This window comes from Pelobates fuscus, chromosome 11 (assembly GCF_036172605.1).
Source record: "Pelobates fuscus isolate aPelFus1 chromosome 11, aPelFus1.pri, whole genome shotgun sequence".
NCBI classification, from domain to species: domain Eukaryota; kingdom Metazoa; phylum Chordata; class Amphibia; order Anura; family Pelobatidae; genus Pelobates; species Pelobates fuscus.
Genome location: NC_086327.1, coordinates 91,598,892 through 91,609,600, shown reverse-complemented (window position 1 = coordinate 91,609,600; position 10,709 = coordinate 91,598,892). Strand labels below are relative to the sequence as shown.

The 10,709-nt window shown below is 37.7% G+C and overlaps 1 protein-coding gene across 1 annotated transcript; it reads left to right on the top strand.

The window, feature by feature from the left end:
• The first annotated feature begins 4,702 nt into the window (after window positions 1-4,702).
• LOC134577149 (transcription factor HES-5-like) lies at window positions 4,703-5,813 on the top strand. The gene is made up of 3 exons (XM_063435819.1): window positions 4,703-4,814; window positions 4,980-5,154; window positions 5,270-5,813. Exons 1-3 carry the CDS (start codon window positions 4,746-4,748, stop codon window positions 5,494-5,496), a joined length of 471 nt encoding a protein of 156 aa, XP_063291889.1. The 5' UTR covers window positions 4,703-4,745; the 3' UTR covers window positions 5,497-5,813.
• The last annotated feature ends 4,896 nt before the right edge of the window (window positions 5,814-10,709 follow it).

Here is a 10,709-nt window from a genome sequence, read left to right as displayed (position 1 = left end):
TGCATTCTATGCCCAGCAGTGCCATTACTGCTCACTAAATAAATATTGAGCAATGAGTTTATTACTGTTTAAAAGAGACCAGGGCATGTTACCCTGACCAGGCATATTCTAATTGGATATAACCAAAAGGACCACAGTTATAAACAATACAAAGTTACTAAATAAAGATTTGTTATATATTAAACTAAATATTGTACTCTTGAAAAATTGATTGGTCATTTAATGGGAATGTGAGATGTGTGATGACCTCCTTGTGTACGGAATTTTATTATTCTGTGCCTCGGACAAAATATTCATAGTTCTGAATAAATTATCTATTTCTGCTCAATAAAGTCCTAGGCCTGCTCTGAAATTGAAGCGTAATATTGTCTAGGTCTGGGACAATTGTACTTTTCATTAAATCTTAAAGAAGTTCTGTGCCAAAAAGGCTATTCATGGGCACTCTTTTCAGCCATTGGCCGTGAGTGGGAAATCACATCACAAATTCCAATCTGATGAGAATGATATTAGACCACCCAGAGACCTTTGAGCATGGGGAAACATGGGGAAACAGATGACATTTTCTCACTGAAGCATTGTCCCCTAACTTTATACAATGATATATAAAGCTTTATAAAGCTCTATAAATACACTCATTATTCTTGATAAACTCCTAGATATCAGCATTGGACACAGGATTAATAGTGTGACAAATTGATAAATGACTCCTTTATAATTTTTAGACTGTGCTTTAAAATTCACATAAAACAATAAAGTATATCTTTATGCATTATAAAAACCAGTGAGTGTGCTCTTCCTTGGGACATATCAATTGATCAGAGTGAAGCAATGTGGCAAGAAAAAACAAGTGATATTGACTGCGGTAACCCAGGGAATTGTATAGACATTCTATTGTATAGAATTGTATAGACATTTACAAATATGTTTGTGTATGTATATATATATATATCTTTTTGTGTGTGTGTGTGTGTGTGTTTGTTTATATTTTTTTCATAGAATACAATTGTGTATTTTTTATTATTTTTCTTCCAAATTCACTATACATCCAGATATCATAAGGCGAATTCCTGAGAAATACATTTTCACACACATAATAAGATGGTTCCCATAGATCTTCCAGAATGCAATGCAGAATATGCAAATAAGCAGGCATTATTGGCCATGTTTTGTATTTTCTGAAGAGACTTCAAAGAAAACCTGTGTTTTTTTTTGCCTTGTATCCCTCGTTTTGTACATCTTTTTTCTTCGTATACATACTATATTTAATCTATTCTTCTTCATGTATTGTAAATTGAAACCCGAATTTAGGCTAATATACTGTGACTATAGCTAGGTTTGTCTAAATTTTGCAAAATGGGTTTCAATTCACTAAAGTTTGGAGTTTAGTGAATAACTCTGCCGGTTATTGTTTGGTGAATAGGCTCTCTGGTTAATGGGTAATACACATGGGAAGATCATTTAAATGCTGCATGGAATTTGTTCCATACTATTAAATTGTACTTTATTCCCAACGTTGGGTGTTTGTACTGGTCTTTCCCACATTGATGCTTTTATGAGTTGGTATATTGTCCATTCCTCCAACTGTTCCTTTGTTCTTTCACATAGTTTAGTAAGACACGCTTCTCTTGTCTCCTGGGTCCCAGGAACTGTGGGAAACGTCTACAAAACTATTCAATACACATTGTCAACGCTGACAAAGTGTAGTTTCTTTGGCAGTGTTTAGTTGATTAGAAAAAAGCTGTTATTTTTCACTTTTTAAAAAAGTTTGTTTTAAGTTCCAAGTTATTTGTATGACATATAGAGAGTGAGAGAGAGAGAGAGAGAGAGAAGACAATGATACATTCTGCAATAAATTAACTTTTGCTGTTTTCAGCCCAAACCATTAGTAAACCTAGCTTTTCTGTACCTTCTATGACATTACAATAGTGAGACTGTAGAGATATATTATGGATACATAAAATAAATGAATGTTAAAGAGCAGTAAATAAGACCATAGTGTAATGGTGGAGTTGGACCAGGACACAAAATATTCTGATTGCGGCACAACACACATGGGACTTTCACACTGGCCAGTGTTAACTTCAATTTTCTAATAATGACTGAAACAAATCATTTTCTGCTTCTATTAAAACAATGTATAGATGAGATTATTAAAGGGACACTATAGTCAACAAAACAACTTTAGCTTATTGAAGCAGTATTTGTGTATAGATCATCCCTCTGAAGTTTCACTGCTTAATTCACTGCCATTTAGGAGTTAAATCCATTTTGTTTCTGTTTATGCAACTCTAGCCACACCTCCCTTGGCTGTGACTCACAAAGCCTTCATGAAAACAGAATGGTTTCATGTTCAATCAGATGTAACTTTCTTTAAAAGTTTTTATCTCCTACTCTGTAAATTGAACTTTAATTACATGTAAGAGACTTCTGCAGGGTCTAGCAAGCTATTAACAGAGCAGGCGATAAGAAATTCTTAATTAAACAGAATTTGAAATAAAGGAAGTGTAAACATTAGATGACTCCATACAGGAAGTGTTTAAGAAGGCTTTGTAAGTCACATGCACGGAGGTGTGTCCAGGGCTGCATAAACAAAGTGATTTAACTCCTGAGTGGCAGAGAATAGAGCAGTGGGACTGCAGGGGCATGATCTATACACCAAAACTGCCTCATTAAGCTAAATTTGTTTTGGTGACTATAGTGTCCCTTTAATACAATGCCATGGGATTATGTGTTATTTTACATGGCAATACTACGAGAACATTCTGACTTACATAGCCCTAGGTTTGAAGAACTTTGGGAGACCCCTTCCATTCCTGGATTAGTATGGGTGTCCTTTTTATAAGGCAACTTTCAACTCCTTTAACCTTAACTCGTGTAACCCTAAGCAAAACGCTGCACATATAGACTCCAGGCACCATGACCACTTACAATCATGATGTGGTCATGGATTTTTGGAGTAAGCTTTTACATTTATAAACAATACAAGGATACATAATTAAAAATATAAACAGGGGTGAAGGCCAATACGCTCTAAACACTCCCGTGTGGTATCCCCCTTAACCCACATCAAAAACCTTCAACAAACACTGCAAAATGGGGCAGAGCTGTAACAAATTGTATATCAGCGTATAAATACGTATTTCAATAAATAATGGATCTTAATGAATAATATGTGTTCTGCTGAGAAGAGAAGTCTTGGCTGGCAAAGTGCTTAGAAGTTTTACCGCAAATACTTCTCAGATTATTTATGGAAATACATTATTTATTGAAATACGTATATATATACACTGATATACTATTTAATATAGGGATACAAACTGAGCAGTGCCCCTTCTATCTATACACAGGATACAAGTGGCCCAATCAGGGTCATCTACAACTGGAAAAGGTGTAAATTGTATCAAATGCGCATAGCGTGCATCAAACCGAGGTAAGTAAGGCACAGAGGCTATCTTATATCAAATTCAATATTTCAAGAATTTTGAAATTCAGTATACAGTCAACAGATCCCATGTTTACTCATCTTTCATCCAGCTGTCAGTTCTTGACCTAGTCAATCGCAACTGGCAGATAATTCTCAATTAGGGGATAATTCAGTTAGGGAAAAATTAAGATCGAGTCTCAAATTATTATTATTTTTTTAGATGTTGATTGTGCATTTTCTGATTTTCTATGGAATTATTTTGATTTGTAAATGCATTATTTGCTATGTGTATATATACAAATATATATATATATACATTGTAGTAGCTTGCATTCCAAGAAGACTTTTGTAGTGCCCGGTGCTGGTTGTGGCAAAGGTAGATATGGGTGTAGAAACAATCGCACTCCTGGGACTTGGTTGAAGTAGTAAAATTTAGCTTTTATTTATTCCATATAAAATATCAACGTTTCAGCTCCAACATGGAGCTTTCATCAGGACAGGTAACATGTAACACATGTGCAGACAAGAGAATATATACCCCATATCCCTCCAAAACAAACTGAACACTCAAATTATATATATATTTATATATATATATATATATAGAGAGAGAGAGAGAGAGAGAGAGAGAGAGAGAGAGAGAGAGAGAGAGAGAGAGTCATTAAATCGTTTTTCTCATCGTCTTGCCTGACATTTCCTGTAACGATTTAGATTGTAAGCATGTTCTCCAAACCTAAAGTACCAGTTTGATTCTGTCTGTCTGATCCTGTGTTACAATCTAATATAGTGTATCATTCAGAACAACTGTCACAAGTGGGTTATATTGACCTCCCAGATAATAAATAACATATTGTGTAATGTGTGTTGTTGCTCAATGTTATCTATATAGGTTTACATGTACAGGTAAGAATGTAACCACTTCAAGGCTGACATGGATCTTTATACTAGTCAGGGACAGATATCAAGGTATCGAGGTAATTCTTCATTTTCTGCGAAGTGATTATTAATGTGAAGAACTGGTGTCATGTTTCGTAATAACGTCCTGAAGCAGCTCTTTCCCACACTCCAGCTTTATGCCACAGATTACCCCCCTGCTTCCTCCTCTATTCACAGCACCAGATGCCCTATTAATGGACACACTCCTATTGTCCCTGCAGGGGCTGTGATTGGCCGCTGAGTGTGGGAACCTGTGCTCAGTCTGATCCTCACATATCATTATACAGAGAGAGCAGTATATAGAGGGCCTGCCTGCCTCACTAGCTGCATATCACTGGATCACATAGCAGACAGGACTCCAGCTCTCACCCACTGACTGGACAGCATGGCCCCTTCTAGTCCTAGCATGGTGCCGGCTGATGGCAATGGGCACAGTGCACAAGGGATGAGGAAGGTAAGCCCTGATCAATGGCTGATACTGGACACTGGGGGGAGGGGGAGATAGGAGTTTGGAATCTTTATTCATCTATTTTGTGGGTCTTATTCCACAGTTAGACATTTTATCATGTCAGATGAAGCAGTATTCATACTAATGTAATGTGTTTGTTCCTTTCTCCAGCTCAGGAAGCCAGTGATTGAGAAGATGAGGAGAGATCGGATTAACAGCAGCATTGAGCAGCTCAGGATGTTACTGGAGAAAGAGTTTCACAAACAGCATCTTCCATCCAAACCAGAGAAAGCGGATATTCTGGAGATGACAGTGACCTTATTGCAGCAGCACCTGGCTGGGAAAAGTAAGTATCCTGACCTGTGTGTCTTTCACATCAGGAGAAATGATCATCTGTCACTGAGACTCAAACACTAAATGAAATGTCATTCTAATAATGGTCTTCTCTTCTCCCCCTTTAGCTGCTCCATCATCCAGCCAGAGCTACACAGAAGGTTACTCCAAGTGTCTCCAGGTCTCTGAGGGCTTCCTATCCCAGCACAGACAGACAGAGACCCAGGTGAAGCTGCTGCAGAACATCCATTGGACACTTCCAGAAGGGGAATTATCTTCTAAAGTTACTTTTAGCCAGACCACAAGCAAACCCAAAGTACCAGAGACCAGCAAAGCCATCTGGAGACCCTGGTAGCTACTCTATGGACTGAATTGGAACTAGAAGCCTGTATTCTATTTAATAGTCACCCAGTTACACACCTTTACCTGGGATGACCTGTTAGAGACAATATAGTCCTAGCAGACATGAGATGATAGCCCTCATCACCATGTGCCTGCCCAAGTAACATGGGCAATGTGCTACTGGTGGATTGTAATAAATATGTATTTGTTAAGGATGATTGGAAAGAATATGTAATATTCTACATGGCTAGTGTTATATCATATAATGATAGTGTAAGCATGTTACTAATGCTATTAGCCAGGTATGTTTTATATTAAAACAACAGCTCAGGCCAGCAATTACTGCAATCTTACATTAAATGATTGGAGTCATTGGATCAGGGCTGTAATAGATTGTTAACAATGTTAGTAGTTTCCTTCTATGAAGGTTGTTTATTGCAGTGTGTAATAATATTATTATTACCATGTAATTCTAGGTACAGTGTAATTAGCTGAGTAAGGAGAGCTGGGGATGTTCAGCCAGTAAGCGCCATATTATGGTGACTGGGACACAGCTCTATAATGTTTCCTACCCTGGGTTTGCAATATATAATGATATATTATGATCTAATCTGTGGGGTAATAAAAGGATACAAAATATTTAATTATAAACCTTTATTGTAAATTACAATAGCTGTATTCTCTGTGAGGATTATTAATGTGTATCCATTCAATATTTGGATGTATGTACTGTATCATGTGTTATTACATGATTAGCAGTGATTGAGTTACGTGCATTTGATATGTGACTTATTATATGTTCTGTTATTATCTCCACCACTAGGATGATATTAGTACAGTATTGTGTATTTTACACTGTCTGCAATGTTTGCAGGGATTATCTGTATTTTAAACATGTGCATTTTGGATAAGCTCAATTAATATTCAAATTGACAATTGCCATGACATTGATGTCTGAACTGCAGATGTATTTCTTGTTGATGTAAATAAAATAATTTATGTTAGACATGATGTATGTTTATTTCTACAATACAATTAGGGTAAATAAAACTCTAATAAAAATACAGCTTATTCTAGGGCCTGATTCTCACCATAAAGACACATCCCGGTTCTATTCAGTTCAATAAATTCAATTTAAGCATTTATTATTGGATTTATGCTTTATTCCAAATCAATCCAATGTTAATTCAAATAATTAAATAACGCTTTTTTGTGTGTCAGATATGTAAGCATGTTGTATTGCTTATTTGGGATAACATTCTGTTCAAATATAAAAAATAAAAAAAACTTTAAAGTTTGGAGGTGGGGAACATGCTATGATGGTTTTCAGGTTCTCAATCTGGCCATTTATATACGCCATAGATTAATATTTTGAGTGTTGAAAATAGGAATTATACAGACATTCTACTATAACAAACGGATACATGTTTGGTGTATTGTCCTTAAATTAGACACTCTGATCAACACAACAACTATAACACATTGCAGTGGTTATGGTGTCTGGCGCGCCCTGGTGCCATTTCACAGTAAGCTGTCAATGCATTTACAAATTGTTTGATGCTTACCTATTGGTTCCCTCCTGTCCTTTCAATCTACACTGCTTTGCTTAAGCAGACATTAAAACTTCCACCATAGTAATGTCAATTTTGTACACATTTTTACATTAGTCATTGCCCTGAGAGTGTCAAAACTGTTACTAAATGATTTAACAGCTTATGGAGGGACGATGCCAGCGTGTTGTATTGTTTATGATGCTTAGAGTATCCCGTGAAACTTCACCGATCATTGATCATACCATAAGAATATTTAAAGAGTGTAAAATTATACAATCTATACATTCTGTAATACAAACATACAATGATAATAATAAAAAAAAATACAAAATATATTTTTGCATAAAATAGGTTAGAAAAGTGTACTGTATAAGGCTCCAGAACCCAAACTTGACATTATTTTCTCCTAGTACACTCTATGTTATTATGTGTCTTTTATATTGCATGATATTTCTACATTATAGTTAGTGTACGTGTTATGGTAGTGTATGGGTTAATGTTTAATGTTCGTGGAGCGTATGGGATAATGTTCAATTGGTGTTGGGGCTAATATTTATTGATAGTGTTAGTGCATCATAGGTCTAATATTTAGTAACCGTATAGTGTGCGGATTAATGCGTAGTATAGTTATGGTAGTCTAAGGTTAAATGTTGGTGTTTACTATTAGGGTATCACTGGGACATAGAGTCCTGGGCAGCAGCCAATTTAGTTACCATTATTAAAATGGCAGCAGATACTACTAATGATTGAAACTCACACGAATCTTGGGCAGACGGATGCATTATTGTCTGGATTCTGCCTGAGATTAGGCCTCCAGAATACACAGAAGCGGTCCGTACATTATTTTATGTTCATTATAGGGAATAATCGCACAAATAACATCACCATCCATGTATTGCAGAATTCTAAAACATTATCACATAACAGGTAGATCACTAGAAATAGATGGATGGGTTAATGGATTGATATAGAAATAGATAGACAGATAGGTAGATAGAACAAAAAATGCCAAGGGTGGGACGGCACTACAATAACTGATCACAAGTGTGCTGCACACCTGAATGGGAAGTTAACCCTCAAAACCTTCAAGAATAAATCTAACAAACAAAACAAAGGATACAGGTAGCACCAAAATAAATACAATATTGTAGTAAGTAATCAAAAAGGTACCAAGTAAAAGATAAAAATGTCCTTATGAGGTCTAAAAGTCTTCAAATGTTGAATAAGATGTCTACAGAGTGGTGTCACACATCAACGGCATATGCAAAAGAGAGACCTATTGGTCTCCTATATTTTTTTTTGCATATGCCGTTGATGTGTGACACCACTGTCAGGTGCCTGTGAGTGAATGGTATTGCTGTGTGTGAAGCTGTGAGTGAAGGGTATTGAGGTGTAGGGGGGTAGCTGTGAGTGAATGGTATTGATGTGTGGGGGATAGCTGTGAGTGAATGGTATTGCTGTGTGTGAAGCTGTGAGTGAATGGTATTGCTGTGTGGGGGAGCTGTGAGTGAATGGTATTGCTGTGTGTAGGTAGCTGTGAGTGAAGGGTATTACTATGTGTGGGTAACTGTGAGTAAAGGGTATTACTGTGTGTGGGTAGCTGTGAGTAATTGGTATTACTGTGTATGTGGGGGTAGCTATGAGTGAATGATATTGCTGTGAGGAGCATTTCTGTGTGTGGGTATCTGTGAGTGAATGGTATTGCTGTGTGTGGGTATCTGTGAGTGAATGGTATTACTGTGTGCGAGTAGCTGTGAGTGAAGATGATTGCTGTGTGTGGATAGCTGTGAGTGACTAGTATTGCTGTGTGTGAGTATCTGTGAGTGAATTGTATTGCTGTGTGGACGTAGCTGTGAGTGAATGGTACTGCAGTGTGTAGGAAGCCGTGAGTGAAGGGTATTACTATGTGTGGGTAACTGTGAGTAAAGGGTATTACTGTGTGTGGGTAGCTGTGAGTGAATGGTATTACTGTGTGTGTGGGGGGGTAGCTATGAGTGAATGATATTTCTGTGATTGAGTAGCATTTCTGTGTGTGGGTATCTGTGAGTGAATGGTATTGCTGTGTGTGGGTATCTGTTAGTGAATGGTATTGCTGTGTGTGAGTAGCTGTGAGTGAATATTATTGCTGTCTGTGGGTATCTGTGAGTGAATGGTATTGCTGTGTGTGGGTAGCTGTGAGTGAATGGTATTGCTGTGTGTGGGTAGCTGTGAGTGAATGGTATTGCTGTATGTAGGTAGCTGTGGGTGAATGGTATTGCCATGTGTGGGTAGCTGTTAGGCCTGTATGAGCAGATGAGTGTGCTGTGTGTGAGTGGGGAAGGTGGGATTGGAATGATAAGAATAGGGCAAGAAAGTTAGATGTGGGAGTGATATTGGGTTGTGGAGAAGAAGGCATGAGTTGGAGAAATAGCTGGTTGAGGAGGATGTGAATGATCAGAGGATGGGGAAAGATGGAGGGATGTGTTGGAAATCATAGTAGTTGGAAGAGATGGAGGGATGGCTGGAAGTGATGGGAAGAGGGAGAGATGATTGGGTGTAATAGGCTTAACAGAGAGAAATGGATAGGTTTGGAGTGGCAGAAGGATGGGGTGAGTGGAATAGAAGAATAAAGGAGGGAGGGATAGGTGAGGTCAGGAGATCGGATGGATGTGAGTGATAGGAATAAAAGGAGAGGGTTGTTGAGGGTTATATGAATATGGTGTGAAAGGGAGTGATTGCTAGGTGACAGGTATAGGAGTATGGGGTGAGAGACAGTGTTGAGTGGGAGTGATGAGAAGAATGGGTGGGAGCACAGCAGGGGTTGTATTTGGGTTAATATGAGGAATGAGGAGTGGGAGGTATGGGGTAGAAGGGCTAAATACAACCCTTATCCTGCTTTAAGAAATATAATTTTAAAATCGCAACAAACAATTGAATACTGATCACTGTGTTCCAAACTTGCACAATATTTGTCTAATTAATATTTTACCTCAATTTATCATTAGCCAGTGTCACCTTTGATGACTGGCTGTTCTGTAAACCAAGAAACTACTCTACAAATGAAGACAACACTCAATATAACCATATCATCTTTATCAGCAAACAGGTAAACTTAATAAAAAAATAAAAGCTGGCATTCCATTCCCCATTGTTTGTTCGTTTATTTCACTTCTTCCTTTATTCCAGACATGATTGGAATCTGTTTGAATGACATCTCTGTGTAGTTACCGTTCAATTCACAGACATTATCACATGATACATGTAACGATTTATTCCATCCCAATATCACCGCTACATTATTACAATCTGTCAAGAGGTTTCACTTCAAATTCAGACTAGGGAAAGGCTTCTCATGATAAGAAGTAAAATATAGCATATCAATTAGCCATGGGCCAGGTAACACATGTGGCTATCAATATTTATTTGAAGTAGCCTGTTGGAGAAGCTCTTTCCCACACTCCAGCTTTATGCCACAGATTACCCCCCTGCTTCCTCCTCTATTCACAGCACCAGATGCCCTATTTATGGACACACTCCTATTGTCCCTGCAGGGGCTGTGATTGGCTGCTGAGTGTGGGAACCTGTGCTCAGTCTGGTCCTCACATATCATTATACAGAGAGAGCAGTATATAGAGGGCCTGCCTGCCTCACTAGCTGCATATCACTGGATCACATAGCAGATAGGACTCCAGCT

What these genes read in the sequence shown, in the direction of transcription:
- LOC134577149 (XM_063435819.1), top strand. Translation starts at nt 4,746, where the DNA reads ATGGCCCCTTCTAGTCCTAGCATGGTGCCGGCTGATGGCAATGGGCAC. An exon ending in GTGCACAAGGGATGAGGAAG is followed by an intron (nt 4,815 to 4,979) that starts GTAAGCCCTGAT and finishes TCCTTTCTCCAG; the next exon opens with CTCAGGAAGCCAGTGATTGA. An exon ending in GCAGCACCTGGCTGGGAAAA is followed by an intron (nt 5,155 to 5,269) that starts GTAAGTATCCTG and finishes CTCCCCCTTTAG; the next exon opens with CTGCTCCATCATCCAGCCAG.